Below are 18,784 nucleotides of genomic sequence, written 5' to 3'. Positions count from 1 at the left end.
TGATACTAATCAGGGACTCCCTGGTCGTTTGCCGCATTTGAGCCAAGATTTGTGTCATACATCATTCTGGTCTCTTCCTCCCGAGATAATTGTCTGGGCTATCAGAGCCGTCGCTTCCATGGTCAAGTTTTTGGTCTCAATCAGTTTCCTGAAAACCCCAGCATGCCCGATGCCCTCAATAAAAAAGTCTCGCAGCATCTCCGCTCTGCATGCATCTGTGAACTTACATAGACTCGCCAGTCGCCGAAGATCTGCCACGAAGTCTGGAACGCTTTGCCCTTCTAGCTGCCGGTGCGTGTAAAACCGGTGTCTCGCCATGTGCATGCTGCTCGCCGGTTTAAGGTGTTCCCCGATCATATTACTGAGCTATTTGAACGTCTTGTCCGCCGGCTTCTCTGGCACTAGAAGGTCCTTCATCAGGGAGTACGTTCCGGATCCACAAACCCTCAGCAGATGAGCCCTGCGTTTGTCGGCCGAATCCTGTCCCAATCATTCCTTAGTGACAAAACTTTGCTGTAGTCTCTCAATAAAGTCGTCCCAATCATCATCAACACAGTACCTCTCTTTTGTGCTGCTAGTGGCCATGCTCGCGTGGTTTAAATCCCTGTTTCTCGTCGCCAATGATATGTCCTTACTAATACAGTACAAATGCACACGAGGCCCTTACTTGAGATAAGGGCACTCTGTGACCAGTTACCTTTATTACCAAGGCCTCAAGTGATGAAGGTGGGTGGAGCTTCCCCTTTTATACCTGAAAGTCCAGATTAGGAGTGTCTCCCACAAGTTCGCCCCTTGTGGTCAATGTTCTCAAGGTTTACAACTTAGGTCAGCTTATACATGAGTTACAATGATAGTTGAATACATGACATACACTTCTACTCCCTTTACAGCTTTGATGTTAACACATACAGATCAGGTAGGTGCTAGGTTTGACTGTTGGTCTGTGCTAAATTAACTGATCTTAACCTGGGACGGGAGAAATCACAACTGGTTGGGGAGGGGGGGGGGGGGGGGGGGGGGGTAGTGGCTGGAAGTAGGAGAAATCAGCCAACTATCCCACTCCTGGCTACCATCCAATGATCCGTGCTGTGAACTGTGAACGTCAGATGAGGGGACCACAAGGCAGCCAGCAACTATGTAACAAAGTCCGTCAGCACGTTCTGCAACAATAAACAATTCAGATACACAAATGTAACTGAAGTTTATTACCTCCTGACACCTGGTCCGAGCCAACGTGCTTTATTTATGCAGATTCTTAAGTGATCCTCGCACTCCACTCATTCTATCATTAACTTTGGAATCTGCATCTGGTTTAACCTGACTGGGGACCTTGGATGGTGTTCTGCTGAAGGGGTACTCGCTCTGCTGCTCTTGCATACTAAACTCCAACGAGTGCAGTCACCAAGTATTACATCGAGCTTATAGTACAGGAACGGGTCATTCCGTCCAACAGGTCCATGCCGGTGTTTATGCTCCACACGAGCCTTCTCCCGCCCTTCTTCATCGAACCCATCAACATATCCTGCTGTTCCTTTCTCCCTCGTGCTTATCTAGCTTCCCGTTAAATTCATCTATACTATTCGCCCCAACTACTCCTTGTGGTAACGAGCTCCACATTCTCACCACCCTCTGGGTAAATTCCTTGTACACGACTCACTGAACGTTAACATGCAGGTACAGCAAGCAATTAAGAAAGCAAATAGTATATTTGCGTTTATTACAAGAGTTGAGTACAAGAGTAATGACGTCTTACTACAACTATATAGGGTCCTGGTGAGTCCGCACCTGGAGTATTGTGTACAGTTTTGGTCTCCTTACCCAAGGAAGGATATACTTGCCATAGAGGGAGTGCAACAAAGGTTCACCAGGCTGATTCCTGGGATGGGAGGATTGTCCTTTGAGGAGAGATTGAGTAGATTCTCTAGAGTTTAGAAGACTGAGAGGGATCTCATTGAAACATACAAAATTCTTACAGGGCTTGACAGGGTAGATGCAGGGAGGATGTTTCCCCTGGCTGGGAAGTCTAGAACCAGGGGTCACAGTTTCAGAATAAGGGGTCGGCCATTTAGGACTGAGATGTGGAGAAACTTCTTCACTCAGAGGATGGTGAATCTTTAGAATTCTCTACCCCAGAGGGCTGTGGATGCTCAGTCTACTTCAAGTCAGAGATAGATAGGTTTTTATATATTAAGGGAATCAAGGGATAGTGCAGGAAAGTGGAATTGAGGTAGAAGATCAGCCATGGCCTGCTCCTAATTGTTATGTTAGAGAAGTTTCTCCTGAATTCCCTATTAGATTTATTAGTGGCTATCTTATATTTACGGTCCAGAGTTCTGGTCTCCTCCACAAGTGGAAACAATGACCAATTTGCGGTCAACTGCAAAGCAAAGGCACTCGCTGCTGGCTGCGAAGAAAGCTGCCCAGAGATCACGTGAGCTCTGCGGGAAAAGTTTGCCTTTTTCGACGTGCAATTGATTTCAGCGTTCTGTAGTGGGGATTCCTAACGCGATCTGCAGTGATGCCAACAGTCTAAGCAGCCAATCACGTTGCAGAATTCTCAGACGGGAAACCAGGAAATGAGAAGCGGCTTTTATCTGGACTTTAAAAAAAAAAATGAGAGTGCGAAATAATTTTTTTAAATCATAATGGAGAAAATTGACACTCCATAAATATATTTTCAGGGCCAGAACATTTGTTTACTAGTCAATTGTTAAAACCCCAATTACATCAATTCCAACAAGGCTTAACATTTTACGGGATATTTAACAGCAATATTAGTGTGCAAAAGCCTAAGTTTTCGTCAGTTTCACTGACTGTCAGCTATGGGGGGGGGGGGGGGGTTCCACAACGCAGCCAGCCAGTGTCAGAGCAGCAAATGACTTATCACTTCAGGAATTTTGCATTTAGATGTGCATGCATTAAATCCTGAAGTCGTGGTCAGTTTAGAATCATAGAAATTTACAGCGCAGGAGGACATCTCGGCCCATCGTGTCCGCGCCGGCCGACAAAGAGCCGCACAGCCCTTGATCAGCAGCCCTAAAGGTTACATATAAACCTATGAACAATGACGGAAGGGCAAAGATAAAAACCCAGGCCAATTTAGGGAGAAAAAAATCTGGGAAAATTCCGCTCCGACCCATCCAGGCGATCGAAACTAGTCTGGGAGATCACCTTGGCCGTATTCTATTCCCTAGTTTCAGAGGGGTAATAACTGCGCACGCTGACAGTTCGCCATCATTACCCACTGCAAAATCCAGGCCATCTTCGCCACTTCTACCCTTTCACAATCTTAAACACCTCTATCAGGTCATCCCCTAGTCTTCCTTTTTCCAGAGGAAGGAGCCCCAGCCTGTTCAATCATTCCTGATGGTTATAACTCCTCCGTTCGGGTATCATTCTAGTCAATCTTTTTTGTACCTTCGCCAGTGCCTTTATATCATTTTTGTAATTATGGGGACCAGAACTGTTCACAGTACTCCGTGTGGTCTAACCGAGTTCCTATACATGTTTAGCATAACTTCTCTGCTTTTCAATTCTATCCTTCTAGAAATAAACCCTAGTGCTTGTTTGCTGCAGTGCAGTGCTGAGGGAGTGCTGCACTGTCAGAGGTGCCGTCTATCAGATGAGACGTTAAACCGAGGCCCCGTCTGCTCTCACAGGTGCACGTAAAAGATCCCATGGCACTATTTCGAAGAAGAGATGGGGAATTATCCCCGGTGTCCTGGCCAATATTTATCCCTCAATCATCACTAAAAACAGATTATCTGGTCATTATCACATTGCTGTTTGTGGGAGCTTGCTGTGCGCAAATTGGCTGCCGCGTTTCCCACATTACAACAGTGACTACACTCCAAAAGTACTTCATTAGCTGTAAAGCGCTTTGAGACGTCCGGTGGTCGTGAAAGGCGCTATAGAAATGTTTTCTCTTTTGTCATTTTTGGAATATGAAGACCAGAACAGTACTCCTAGTGTGGTCTAACCGAGGTCCTATACATGTTTAACATAACTTCTCTTCTTTTCAATCCTATCCTTCTAGATATGAACCCCAGTGCTTTGTTTGCTTCATGCAATTCATCAGCCCCCTGCCCCTGATTTTTCCATACTCACAAGTTTGTGTACTCCAGCCAATAGCCAATGCAGCTCTTGGCCAGCCACCGGGAGACCTCCATCAGCAGTTTGGTAACCACTCCCCTTCACTCGCCCAACCAACACAACCCAGTTCAAGGACTCAGATATGGGAATTTAATCTACATCATCCCCTGCCTACTGTCTTTCCTTAAGAACTCAATAAATTGAAAGCAAGGAACCCCTCCCAATCAAGCAGTGACTTACTGGGTAACTGCAATACCCAGAGTGGTAAGGAGCGATAGAGACCAGGTCCCAGGATCAACACACTGCCTGCATGGGGTTCGCTGATCTCAGTTAGAGTGCCACAATTTGCCTCAATATCCGCAGGCCAGGAAGGGGGCTCAAACATGTTATCCACCAGGCACCCTGCTCCAGAAAAGCACCGGTTCAAAGTCCAAATATATTGGCATTGCAGGATGGTAGACTTGCTGCCCCCAAATATAAATCACGCAGTCTAGTCACACACATGACAGATAGCCTCAGGATGTGGGTGTCGTGGGCAAGGCCAGCATTTATTGGCCATTCCCGATTGCCCTCGGGGAGATGGTGGCGAGCCATCTTCTTGAAACAACTGAGTGGCTTGCTGGGCCATTTCAGAGGGCAGGTAAAAGTCAACCACAAGTACCAGGTGCTACTGTCTCAAGAAATTTACAGCACGGAAGGAGGCTATATCGGCCGATTGTCGGCTGGCGCAGACACAAAGAGCTATTCAGCCTAATCCCACTTTCTAGCTCTTGGTCCGTAACCCTGTAGGTTATGGCATTTCAAATGCACATCCAAGTACTTTTAAAATGTGGTGTTTCTGCCTCTACCACCCTTTCAGGCACTGAATTCCAGACCCCCATCATCCTCTGGGTGAAGAAATTCCCCCACAAATCCCCTCCAAACCTCCCATCAATTACTTTAAATCTATGCTCTCTGGTTGTTGACCCCTCTGCGACGGGAAATAGATCCTTCCTATCCACTCTATCTAGGCCCCTCAATTTTATACACCTCAATAAGGTCTCCCATCAGCCTCCTCCATCTCCTATTGAACTGTACCTCAGCAACTTCAGAACAGGAGGTGGGAAGAGAAAAACACCGACAGATGCTGGGTTGAGAGTGCCTTGAAACATTGAAGTAGGTTTCCATACCAGGTAGAAAGCAGATTCCATCCCATCGGTCCAACCCGGATTCAAATCCAGGTCACAGAGGGAAAAATGAAAATGCACTGAACCATCCGGTTCCCTGTCTCAGATTTTAATGGGAGCAATGATCATGGAGGTCTATTACTCTCATCTATGAATCTGGGGACTGGGGCCCTGGCACAAGATTTCCCAGGGCCTCTGGTCATTTGAAAAATGAAATACAAATCCGGAGCAGGAATCTCCGTTTCTCCATTTTAAATATATTTGTTCAGAGGATCTGGACAACACAGGCAAGGCAGCATTTTATCACCCTGTATTTCCCCTATCCTTTCACCCACCACTCGGGGGTATACCTTTATCCGCTTGGGTCTGGAATTCTCTCCCTAAATCCCTATGCCTCTCCACCTCAAAACATATGCACCTGTAAGTAAGAGGTTTCTGTAGTGTAGCGGTTATCACATTCACCTCACATGCGAAATGTCCCCGGTTCGATCCAGGGTGGAAACTTTATAGTGCCCCCCCCACCCTTTAGCCAGGGGGCACTTGTATAATTTGTGTTTTAGTGCCCTCAAAAAAAAGAAAAAAAAAACAAAGGGGCACTTGAAAAGTTTTTGGAGTGTGCCCCCCCCCTTTAAATCAGGGGGGCACTTGATTACTGATGCAACTAAAATAGTTGTAGAGCTGTTGAGTTGGGAGTGATTTAGCCAGTCACGTGATGTTCACAAGACTCAATAAAACCCCAGCCAATTGGGTTCGGGGGGTCCACGATGAGGCAGGTGGTTGAGAGACTGGTGGATGAACTGGTAATGTGCAGTGCGATTGTTATTAAACCAACTAGTTCTTAATAGCAATGTGTTGCTATGAGCCCATGAAGCAAATACATTACACCAACCTCTTTGATCAAGCTTTTCATTACCCCTCCTAATCTTTCCTTCTTTGGTTTGGCATCCATTTTGCCTTGCACCATGGGACATTTCTCTACAAATGCGAATTGTCGCTTTTGTTATGAGTACGGTGTACCTATGCTATTACTGTGAATAGAAATCACAAAGGCCACATAGAACAGTCCAATAAAATACTATTCCCCAGCCTCAGAAAGGAAGTCAGGAAATCTTGGCATTCGTTTCCCCCTCCCTCTCTCGCGTGTAGCAGCTTTTAGAAATCTGATATGTTTGCTATCCACTCCTGGCGCCCTACCAATAGTTGGGCAACATGGTGCAAAGGTCCACCTGCTCCAGGGAAGGAAATGAGGCAAAATAATTAAAGCAACACTGAAGGAGGGGCATGTCTGTCACTGCCTCAGCCATGGTGGGTGATCAAAACAAAGAAGACTTGCGTTTATATAGCCCCGTTCACGACCTCAGGACATCCCATATTGCATTACAACAACAACGTATTTATATAGTGCCTTTAACGTAGTAAAATGTCCCAAAGCTTTTCACGTAATAAGACAAAAATTGTGACCAAATCACATAAGGAGAATTTAGGGCAGATGACCAAAAGCTTGCTCAAAGAGGTAGATTTTAAGGAGTGTTTTAAAGGAGGAAAGAGCAGTAGAGAGGGACAGAGGTTTGGGTAGGGAGTTCCGGAGCTTGGGGCCTAGATAGGCCTTGGGGCTATCAAGGGAAATCAGGGATAGTATTAAAGCCAAGGAAGTGGCATACAAATTGGCCAGAAATAGCAGCGAACCCGGGGACTGGGAGAAATTTAGAACTCAGCAGAGGAGGACAAAGGGTTTGATTAGGGCAGGGAAAATGGAGTACGAGAAGAAGCTTGCAGGGAACATTAAGACGGATTGCAAAAGTTTCTATAGATATGTAAAGAGAAAGGTTAATAAAGACAAACGTAGGTTCCCTGCAGTCAGAATCAGGGGAAGTCATAACGGGGAACAAAGAAATGGCGGACCAATTGAACAAGTACTTTGGTTCGGTATTCACTAAGGAGGACACAAACAACATTCCGGATATAAAAGGGGTCAGATGGTCTAGTAAGGAGGAGGAACTGAGGGAAATCCTTATTAGTCGGGAAATTGTGTTGGGGAAATTGATGGGATTGAAGACTGATAAATCCCCAGGGCCTGATGGACTACATCCCAGAGTACTTAAGGAGGTGGCCTTGGAAATAGCGGATGCATTGACAGTCATTTTCCAACATTCCATTGACTCTGGATCAGTTCCTATGGAGTGGAGGGTAGCCAATGTAACCCCACTTTTTAAAAAAGGAGGGAGAGAGAAAACAGGGAATTATAGACCGGTCAGCCTAACATCGGTAGTGGGTAAAATGATGGAATCAATTATTAAGGATGTCATAGCAGTGCATTTGGAAAGAGGTGACATGATAGGTCCAAGTCAGCATGGATTTGTGAAAGGGAAATCATGCTTGACAAATCTTCTGGAATTTTTTGAGGATGTTTCCAGTAGAGTGGACAAGGGAGAACCAGTTGATGTGGTATATTTGGACTTTCAGAAGGCTTTCGACAAGGTCCCACACAAGAGATTAATGTGCAAAGTTAAAGCACATTGGATTGGGGGTAGTGTGCTGACATGGATTGAGAACTGGTTGTCAGACAGGAAGCAAAGAGTAGGAGTAAATGGGGACTTTTCAGAATGGCAGGCAGTGACTAGTGGGGTACCGCAAAGTTCTGTGCTGGGGCCCCAGCTGTTTACACTGTACATTAATGATTTAGACGAGGGGATTAAATGTAGTATCTCCAAATTTGCGGATGACACGAAGTTGGGTGGCAGTGTGAGCTGCGAGGAGGATGCTATGAGGCTGCAGAGCGACTTGGATAGGTTAGGTGAGTGGGCAAATGCATGGCAGATGAAGTATAATGTGGATAAATGTGAGGTTATCCACTTTGGTGGTAAAAACAGAGAGACAGACTATTATCTGAATGGTGACAGATTAGGAAAAGAGGAGGTGCAACGAGACCTGGGTGTCATGGTACATCAGTCATTGAAGGTTGGCATGCAAGTACAGCAGGCGGTTAAGAAAGCAAATGGCATGTTGGCCTTCACAGCGAGGGGATTTGAGTACAGGGGCAGGGAGGTGTTGCTACAGTTGTACAGGGCCTTGGTGAGGCCACACCTGGAGTATTGTGTACAGTTTTGGTCTCCTAACCTGAGGAAGGACATTCTTGCTATTGAAGGAGTGCAGCGAAGGTTCACCAGACTGATTCCCGGGATGGCGGGACTGACCTATCAAGAAAGACTGGATCAACTGGGCTTGTATTCACTGGAGTTCAGAAGAATGAGAGGGGACCTCATAGAAACGTTTAAAATTCTGATGGGTTTAGACAGGTTAGATGCAGGAAGAATGTTCCCAATGTTGGGGAAGTCCAGAACAAGGGGACACGGTCTAAGGATAAGGGGTAAGCCATTTAGGACCGAGATGAGGAGAAACTTCTTCACCCAGAGAGTGGTGAACCTGTGGAATTCTCTACCACAGAAGGTTGTTGAGGCCAATTCACTAAATATATTCAAAAAGGAGTTAGATGAAGTCCTTACTACTAGGGGGATCAAGGGGTATGGCGAGAAAGCAGGAATGGGGTACTGAAGTTGCATGTTCAGCCATGAACTCATTGAATGGCGGTGCAGGCTCGAAGTTGTAATGTTAGGTTACAACTACTAATTGGAACTTTTATTTATACAGCGCCGAGTAAAACGTCCCAAGGCGCTTCACAACACGTTAGGTATTGGCCACTGAGGGAAGGAGAGAAAAAGCGTGAGAAGTGTAAAAAGAAGTTAAAACAGCTGGGGTCTGTGTTAATACTACGCTAAAGGCGCTGTATAAATACAAGTTGTTAATGTACTGCACTGAGAGAGAGGTGGAGGCAGACTCAACGCTTCCAAAAAAAAGGGGGAATTGGAGAAGTACCTGAAGGGAGAGAGGGAGACATTAGCAGGGGGAAAGCGCGGGAGAGTGGGACTCTTGCAGAAAGCCCGTTCTCTGACTTCCCTACCGCCACCCCGGGTCTCTCCCCCCTACCGCCACCAACGCCCGGCGCCTCACCTGATAGTCCATCCTGGGGAGATACAGGGCCGCTTTGGTCGGAGCCGTGCTGTAGCTCAGCCTCCAAGCACCTGGCAGCCGCCGCCTTGGGCCCGCCCCTTCGCCTCGCTGACCTGCGAGCCCGCGCCACCCGACCATCAGCCGTTGCCCGGTGAGCGCGCGGCACAGCCGAGCCATCATTGCACCACAGCCGCCCTCGCAACCAACTCTCACCTCTGCCCTCCTGGCACGCAAGCTCTCGCTCCCCTTGCGGGCGCCGCCATCTTTGATACTGGCACACACACACACGCCAAAAAAAAAGCTTCACGCTCCCCCCTTGGATTCACACCGCCTGTTTTAAATGTACCCATATTTCACAACCACGCTGCAACTTACGCGCGAAAGCTTGTTGCTGCCCGCATCTTGTAGAGCAATGTAAACTTGTGTGCATAAGAATCGACTGTGTATTGACCAGAGACTCTTCGGCGCTCCCTCGGAGTCGAGGATGACTTGCTTCCACATTAAAAATGAGTTCTCAGGTGACTGATGAGTCCGAGTGCGGGACCCCACAGTCACTGTCGCAGGTGGGGCAGACGGTGGTTGAGGGGAAGTTGGTTGAAGTGCCGGTTTGTTGAAGTGCTTGGGTTGTCATGGGCTCCTTCCGCCGTTTGTGCTTGGTCTCCGTTTGCTCCCGGCGAAGAGACTCAAAGTGTTCAGGGCCTTCCCCGGATTATTCTCTTCCACTTTGAGCGATTTTACGCCAGGGATTCCCACATGTCGGTGGGGATATTGACTTCTTCAAGGAGGCCTTGGAGGGTATCCTTGAAGCGTTTCCTCTGCCCACTTGCGGCTTGTTTGCCGTGTTGGAGCTCCGAGAAGAGCGCTTGTTTTGGGAGTCTCATATCGGGCGTGCAGACGATGTGGCCCGTCCAACGGAGCTGATCAAGCGTTGGCAATGTTTCGATGCTGAGGATGTTGGCCTGAGCCTATCCTGCTAATGGATTTGCAGGATCTTGCGGAGACAGCGATCGTGGTACTTCTACAGTGCTTTGATGTGCCTGCTGTATATAGTCCATGTCTCACAAGCATTTGGAGGGCAGGTATCACCACTGCTCTGTAGACTTATGTATGGAGAAAGAATCAGGCTGAACACTGTGACCTTAGTCTGTTATGCAGGTCTCCAGAGTGCCTCTCCAACCTGTGAAGCCTCCTTAAATATCTGTGCTCCCAAGGGATTATGGGATTCCTTGGGACTCCAGGGGATGAGCTGTACAGAGTAAATACAAGTTTACATATATAACAACACTACCCTCCACCCACCCCCCCCCCAACCAAAGTCAAAAGTGTAACTACAATGTGAGTCGATCTGGGGCCCTTCTTGCCCTGGTTGATCGTCTCGGTGTGAAAGCTGGTAATGTTGAATCATTTGTTGGGCCCTCGCTGGGCTGCTGTGCAGCTGGCCTTGCTGGGCTGCCTGGTGTGTTGGGCCCTGCTGGGCTGCTGTGGATGATGGGTTCTGCTTCGTGGTCAACTGTGGTGCCGGTTGCCACTGGTGTGTATGTTGGAGGAATCAAAAAAGTTAGGGTCCAAGGTGGGTTGCTCAGGATAGTCCGTGAATCTGAGTTTGATTTGGTCCAAGTGTTTCTGGTGAATGAGTCCATTTGAAAGTTTGACCCGAAACACCCTGCTCCCCTCTTTGGCCACGACAGTGCCGGGAAACCACCTGGGACTTTGTCCATAGTTCAACACAAATACAGGATCATTAATCTCAATTTCGCGTGACACATTTGCGCTATCATGATATGTATTCTGTTGAAGCTGCCTGCTCTCTACCTGTTCATGTAGATCAGGGTGAACTAACGAGAGCCTTGTCTTAAGTGCTCTTTTCATGAGCAGTTCAGCAGGTGGGATCCCAGTGAGCGAGTGGGGTCTCGTGCGGTAGCTAAGCAGGACTCGGGATAGGCGAGTCTGCAGTGAGCCCTCAGTTACCCTCTTCAAGCCTTGCTTGATGGTTTGCACTGCTCTCTCTGCTTGACCATTGGACGCTGGTTTAAACGGGGCAGATGTGACATGTTTGATCCCGTTACGGGTCATGAATTCTTTGAACTCAGCACTGGTAAAACATGGCCCGTTGTCACTCACCAGGACATCGGATAAGCCGTGAGTGGCAAACATGGCCCGCAGGCTTTCTGTAGTGGCAGTGGACGTGCTAGCCGACATTATCTCACATTCAATCCACTTGGAATACGCGTCTACAACCACAAGGAACATTTTACCCAAGAACGGGCCTGCATAGTCGACGTGTATCCTAGACCACGGTTTGGAGGGCCAAGACCATAAACTTAGCGGCGCCTCCCAGGGTACATTGCTTAACTGCAAGCATGTATTACAACTGTGAACGCAGGACTCTAAGTCCGCATCGATACCGGGCCACCACACGTGGGATCTGGCTATCGCTTTCATCATTACGATGCCTGGGTGGGTACTGTGGAGGTCATTGATGAAGGTGTCTCTGCCCTTCTTGGGGACCACTACTTGATTGCCCCACAGAAGGCAGTCTGCTTGTATAGACATTTCATCTTTGCACCGCTGCAATGACTTTATCTCTTCTGACATTTCCACTGGGACACTGGACCAGCTCCCGTGAAGCACACAGCTTTTGCCTAGAGATAGTCTGCAGGTTCTGCAGATGTTCGACTGTGTTCCGACCTGTGACCAAGTTGTCATCCTGGAAGACCACGGTGTGGGGGACCGACTTCAGTAAGCTTTCCATGTTTCTCTGGAATATCGCCGCCGCTGATCGGATTCCAAACGGGCATCTGTTATAAACAAAAAGACCTTTGTGCGTGTTGATGCAGGTGAGGGCCTTCGATGATTCCTCCAGTTCCTGCGTCATGTAGGCTGAAGTCAGATCCAGCTTTGTGAAAATCTTTCCTCCCACCAGCGTTGCAAAGAGGTCGTCGGCCTTTGGTAGTGGGTATTGGTCCTTCAGGGAGAAACGATTGATAGTTACTTTGTAATCGCCACAGATTCTGACGGTGCCATTTCCCTTGAGGACTGGGATAATAGGACTGGCCCACTCATTGAACTCGATCGTTGAAATGACGCCCTTTCTTTGCAGCCAGTCTAGCTCGATCTCTACCCTTTCATCATGTACGGTACTGCTCTCGCCTTGTGATGGATGGGTCGCGCCCCCGGAATTAGGTGGATCTGCACTTTTGCTCCTTGGAATTTCCCGATGCTTGGTTCGAACAGTGAAGGAAATTTGTTTAAGACCTGGGCGCACAAAGTGTCGTCAGCGGGCGATAGCGCTCGGACGTCGTCCCAGTTCCAGCGTATCTTTCCCAGCCAGCTCCTGCCGAGCAGCGTGGGTCCATCGCCCGGTACCACCCAGAGTGGTAGCTTGTGCACTGCTCCATCGTAGGAGACCTTTACGGTAGCACTGCTGATTACATGAATCAATTCTTTTGTGTAAGTTCTTACACAAGACTGGCCTTGAGGCATTGTTGCACCACAATCTTTCGAAAGTCTTTTTGCCCATGATGAACTGGCTCGCGCCTATGTCCAGCTCCATTGACACCGGGAGTCCATTTAGTTCAACATTCAGCATTATCGGTGGACAATTCGTGGTGAATGTGTGCATCCCATGTACCTCTGCCTCCTCGGTCTGAGGCTCTGGTTCATTGTGATCCTTCGTGGATCTGTGCTCCTCTGCAACATGGTGGCTTGCAGGTTTTACAGGATTTGCAACTCGCCTGCACAGTCGTTGGAGGTGTCCCATTGTTTCACAACCCTTGTAAACGTACCCTTTGAATCGGCATGAATGGAAACGATGATCATCCCCGCAGCGCCAACAAGGTGTTAATGGCCTTGCATTCATCAGCCTTGATGGTGGTCTCTGAGACATCTGCGGACGTGCAGTTGCAGGTATGTGTGACCTGCCCTGTACGTTACGATTCGAAAACAACATCACTTTGTTCACAGTACTTGTAGCAGCACTTGTATGCTGAGAGATTTGCTTCATATTGTCACTGGTGGCAATGAACGCCTGGGCTATCGCTATGGCCTTACTCAAGGTTGGGGTCACTACAGTCAAAAGTTTGTGAAATATGGTTTCGTCGCCAATGCCAAGTATGAAAAAGTCTCTGAGCATGTGCTCCAAATGTCCTTCAAATTCGCAATGTACTGCAAGGTGTCTTAGCTCGGCGACATAACTCACCACTTCCTGACCTTCAGACCTTTTGTAGGTGTAGAACCGGTACCTCGCCATCAGAACGCTTTCCTTCAGTTTCAAATGTTCTCGGACCAGTGTGCATAAATCATCGTACGATTTCTCCGTGGGTTTCGCTGGAGTCAGCAGATTCTTCAAGAGGCCATACGTTGGTGCCCCACAGATAGTGAAGAGGATCGCCCTTCGTTTAGCAGCGCTCTCTTCCCCATCTAGCTCGTTGGCCACGAAGTATTGGTCGAGTCGCTCCACAAAACTTTCCCAATCATCTCCCTCCGAGAATTTCTCCAGGATGCCCACTGTTCTCTGCATCTTTGGGTTCGTTATCTATATCTCGTCGCCAGTTATTATGTATGGAGAAAGAGTCAGGCCGAACACTGTGAATTCAAAGTAAAGTGTGACCTTAGTCTTTTATTGCAGGTCTCCAGAGTGCCTCTCCAACCTATGAGGCCTCTTTAAATACCTGTGCTCCCAAGGGATTATGGGATCCCTTGGGACTCCAGGGGATGAGCCCTCTGGTGGCTGTACAGAGTATATACAAGTTTACATATATAACATAGACCATGAGCTTTATGTCGGTTTTAAGGTTCCAGTTTTCAAGTACTCTCTTCCTTAGGTGACCAAAGGCTGTGCTGACACACTGAAGGCGGTGTTGGTCCTTGTCATCGACATCTGCCCTTGTTGACAGTAGGCTCCTAAGGTATGGAAAATGGTCCGCGTTGTCCAAGGCCTCATTGTGAATTTTGACCAAAGACTACCATTTAAGGTACTGCCAGTTCCAGTTTAATAAGGAGCAAACAGTATATATAAAAAAGCTTTTCTGTTAAAATAAGACTTGCATTTATATAGCGCCTTTCTCGACCACTGGACGTCTCAAAGTGCTTTACAGCCAATGAAATACTTTTGGCGTGTAGTCACTGTTGTAACATGGGAAACGCGGCAACCAACTTGCGCACAACAAAATCCTACAAACAGCAATGTGATAGTGACCAGATAATCTGTTTTTTGTTATGTTGATTGAGGGATAAATATTGGCTAGGGCACCGGGGATAACTCGCCTCGTTTTCTTTGAAATAGTGCCATGGGATCTTTTATGTCCACCTGAGAGGGCATCCATCCACCTGAACATCTCATCTGAAAGACAGCACATCCAGCAGTGCTGCACTCGCACGCTTATGGCGGCGGGGCGGTAAATTTAGTGCTGGGAAATGGTTTATGTCTCGGGCCACAACATTCACCAGCTGTGCCCTGAGTGTGGGGCAGAGCGCTGAGGGACGCGTTCCACACCTCTCTTAGGGTGCTAGGCCGGCTGAGCAGGTGAAGATCCCGAGCTAAACAGCTGGCCTCAGAGCGCCCTGAGAGAGGCTTCCCTGGAAAAAAAATAAATCGCCGCAAAAAACGTTCCTAATATAAAGATAAGTCATCATCAGGACCCAGGTCGTCGTTTGGAGCGTGGGCAGGAGCATCGGCGGGGCCCTGGTACAGCAGAGGAGCGGGAAAGTCGTGGCGGACTTGCAACGAGTGATCGGGGCGGAAGAGTGATGAGGGATCGTGGCTGAGATTTGATGGGTGATCGTGACGGAGGTTCGGTGAATGTTTGGTGTGGAGGTGCGGCGGGAGATCGTGGAGGAGGTGCGGCGTGTGTTTTTGTGGCGGAGCAGCGGTGAGGGATCGTGGCGGAGGTGCGGTCAATGTTTGTGGTGGAGGAGCAGGGAGAGATCGTGACAGAGGTGCGGCGAATGCGGGTACGGGGCCCAGAAGAGCTGAGGGCCCAGGGGCAGCACGGGCCAGCCCACACTGCGATATGTGTGCGCACTAGGTCCATACAGCAGAGCAGGTCTCCAGTCACCTTGGGTAAGCCTTGCCAATGGATAAAGGCCGAGCTCTGTCGAGCCCATGTGGTGGCTGATGTGCAACGGTCACCACACGTTAAAAAAATCCACGTACAGGCATCTTCCACCCCCTCAATTGGAGTTCAGGACTGGAACTTGGGGTCCTTCATTGAAACATCTGTGAACTTGTGGAAGCAAGTCATCCTCGTTCGAGGGACCGCCTCTGATGACTCCCTCAACACTGCACTGCACTGGAGTGTCAGCCTTCCAGGGACTTGAACCCACAACCTTTGAACTCAGAGGCGAGAGTGCGACCCACTGAGCCAGAGATTAGTTGGAGAAGAGAGAAATGTACAAGGATGAGCGCATGCCCTTGTTCAAAGCTGCTGAAAAAACTCTGCTTGTAAATTGGTTACGCTCTGAAGAATTTATACTCCGCTTTTCGATTTTATTTGAATATTAAAGTAGAAAAATAAAGAGATTATAACCATCACTCTGAATTCATTACAATGGAAGTTTGTATAAAACAACAATGATGGGCCTTCTTCTTGAACCCCCACAGTGTAACAGTTTGTTACGACTGAGTGGCTTACTGGGCCACTTCAGAGGGCAGCAAAGAGTTCACCATGTTGGTGTGGGACTGGAGTCACATACTGGACAGCTTGGGTAATGATGGCAGGTTTCTTTCTCGAAAGGTCATTGGTGAACCAGTTCAGTTGGGTAACATAGTACCAGTTGCAGGCAAGAGAAGACCTTCGCCCATCGAGCCCACCTATCCAATGTATTCCCCTGGTGCATTTCTCATAACCCTGAATCCCATTTGTTGATAAGAACCTGTCTAGTTCCTTCTTGAAACCCATTCAGGTTTCTTGTTCCATTATCTGTGCTTTTAAAATCGTCTAGCCATTTGATTGAGGTGCCTGCCATGGCTCAGTGGTAGCAAGTAATCTAGGCTGACCCTCCAGTGCAGTACTGAGGGAGTGCTGCACTGTCGCAGGTGCCATCTTTCAGATGAGATGCCCTCTCAGATGGACGTAAACGATCCCTTGGCAACATTTCAAAAAAGAGTAGGGGCGTTAATCCTAGTGTCCTGGACCAATATTTATCCCTTAACCAAAATCACTAAAACAGCTAATCTAGTCATTATCACGTTGCTGTTTGTGGGAGCTTGTTGTGTGCAAATTAACTGCTGCGTTTCCTGAATTACACCAGCGATTACACGTTGAGAAATTGCTCCATTGGCTGTAATGTGCTTTGGGATGTCCTGATGTTATGAAGGGTCTATCAATGCAAGTTCTTCATGCACCACTGAGAAATTGGAGGGCATAAATCACAATTACGTTGTGCTGTGAGTTATCTTGTATCGACATTGGAAAGTTGATCTTTGGTAAATTGAGCACCTACCTTGCAGTTAATCCTTTATCCCTCAACATTGTCCTTGTAATGACCAAACCCTAAACTATTCACCCTTTGTGATGGCATTAGGAACATAGGAACAGGAGTAGGCCATTCAGCCCCTCGAGTCTGCTCTGCCATTCAATGAGATCATGGGTGATCTGTGATCTAACTCCATAGACCTGCCTTTGGCCCATATCTCTTAATGCCTTTGGTTAGCAGACAGCTATCAATCCCTGATTTAAAATGAACAATTAATCGAGCATCAATTGCCGTTTGTGGAAGAGAGTACCAAACTTCTACCACCCTTTGTGTGTAGAAGTGTTTCCTAATTTCACTCCTGAAAGGCCTGGCTCTAATTTTTAGACTATACACCCTAGTCATAGAATTCCCAACCAATGGAAATCGTTTCTATCCACCCTAACTGTTCCCCTTAATATCCTGAAAACTTCGATCAGATCACCCCTTAACCTTCTAAATTCTAGGAAATACAACCCTAATTTGTGTACTCTCTCCTCATAACTTAACCCTTGAAGTCCAGCTATCATTCTGGTAAACCTATGCTACACTCCCTCCAAAGCCAATATATCCTTCCTAAGGTGTGCAGCCCAGAACTGCTCACAGTACTCCAGGTGTGGTCTAACCAAGATTTTGTACAGCTGCAGCATAACTTCTACCTATTGGATCTCACAGTGCAATATCCTCACTTTAAAAAAAATGTCAATTTGTTTGTGTGTATATAGGTGACATGTGTGAGTATGTTTGCCTGTTGAGCACCATAGCTCACATTTCCACAGCCTTGCCCTTACAGGGAAAAAAGCGGAGCAGGCTCGAGGGGCTGTATGGCCTGCTCCTGCTCCTAATTCTTATGAAAGACGATGGGGAAATAAAACCAAGTAATTTAATCTTGGGAGCAGGAAAATAAACAACAAAAGAGAATAAACCTCCGGATTATCATCCAGGGTCAATTGTCACCTTGAAGAAGGAGCTGGCTTGACATCTGTTGAGAAGATGGATTGAAGGTTATAGTTAGCAGCTGTCTAGTGGAGGTGGGATGTTATTTGTGCCCATTGCTTCTTAGTATTACTATTTGGCATCTCATTCTACTCCCTGAAGTGCCTTGGGGCATTAACGATGTGAAGTGTGTTATAAATGCACGTTATCTTGCAAGAATCCTGTAGCTAAACCGGGAAGCTGGATCTCCATTCTGATTGAAAATTAGTTAATTAAACATCTGGGTAGCGAAGGGTTAACACTGTGCTGATTGGTTGTGACCTCTGACACTTGCCATTGAAAGAAGATCCAATTGTTTCTTGGCAAACCATGTGGTACTGAGGGTTTGGGAGCTAAGTATTTCCAAAATAAACCTATTATATGCCAAGTTAAATTACTGTGCTATTAATGTGCAGCCTTTCTGTTTGTTAAACTGTTATTTAGCCCCACTTGTGCCTCAGTAGTTAGTGATTATTCAGCAGGGGTCACATTCTGCACGTGTGTGTTTTGGTGCCACCCATAATTATCAATGCGTACTATTCTTATTTTATTCTGTCACACAACTCAGATTACCATCTCTGGTTGGATGTATTCCTGGAGATTTCATCACGTGACCTCCTGCCTCCAACCACCTTCTTCCCCGTCTTCAATATTTTTATGTATAATCGAAATTGTTTAAAGAAAATGGAAAAAAACCCCACAATTTTCTTTAATGGTTTTTCTCCCGATTTTCTTATAACAGCATCCAGGGGATTAAATTCCTGGAGACACTAGGACATCCTGGAGAGTTGGAAACCCAACACACGACTCTGGCTCTCAGTACATGGTTGGGTAAAGATGCCAGTCTTGTCTTGTCTTGTTTCCCCCACTCAATTCTTCACCCCAATCCCTCCCCACTAGTATTTTTTTTGTACCAATTCACAACTTTGTTATTCAGTCGGACATTGGAGGGGTTCTGTGATGTGGCCTGGGACATTGCAAGAGCCACTGGTGCATTAATGACTGAATAAGCCAAATCCAGTTTTTACTGATGGAGAATTTGAGGATTTAGGAACTTTGGGGATCACATGACAGAATTCCTTTCACTTATA

The 18,784-nt window shown here is 47.3% G+C and overlaps 1 protein-coding gene across 2 annotated transcripts in view; it reads right to left on the bottom strand.

The window, feature by feature from the left end:
• fpgs (folylpolyglutamate synthase) overlaps positions 1–18,784 on the bottom strand; it is a 92,699-nt gene that overhangs the window by 58,683 nt on the left and 15,232 nt on the right. The window contains exon 1 of one of the 2 annotated variants that reach the window (XM_070863810.1): positions 9,267–9,451. The exons of the other annotated variant lie outside the window; for it this stretch is intronic. Coding sequence (XP_070719911.1) covers positions 9,267–9,446 — 180 coding nt within the window. The 5' untranslated portion in view covers positions 9,447–9,451. Of the gene's footprint in view, positions 1–9,266; positions 9,452–18,784 lie in introns of those variants that run through there. 2 annotated transcript variants of the gene reach the window in all.

The sequence above is a fragment of the Pristiophorus japonicus genome, chromosome 20 (genome assembly GCF_044704955.1).
Source record: "Pristiophorus japonicus isolate sPriJap1 chromosome 20, sPriJap1.hap1, whole genome shotgun sequence".
Taxonomy (NCBI): domain Eukaryota; kingdom Metazoa; phylum Chordata; class Chondrichthyes; family Pristiophoridae; genus Pristiophorus; species Pristiophorus japonicus.
Note: the sequence above shows the minus strand (reverse complement) of the source record. Positions and strands in the feature narration are given on the sequence as shown.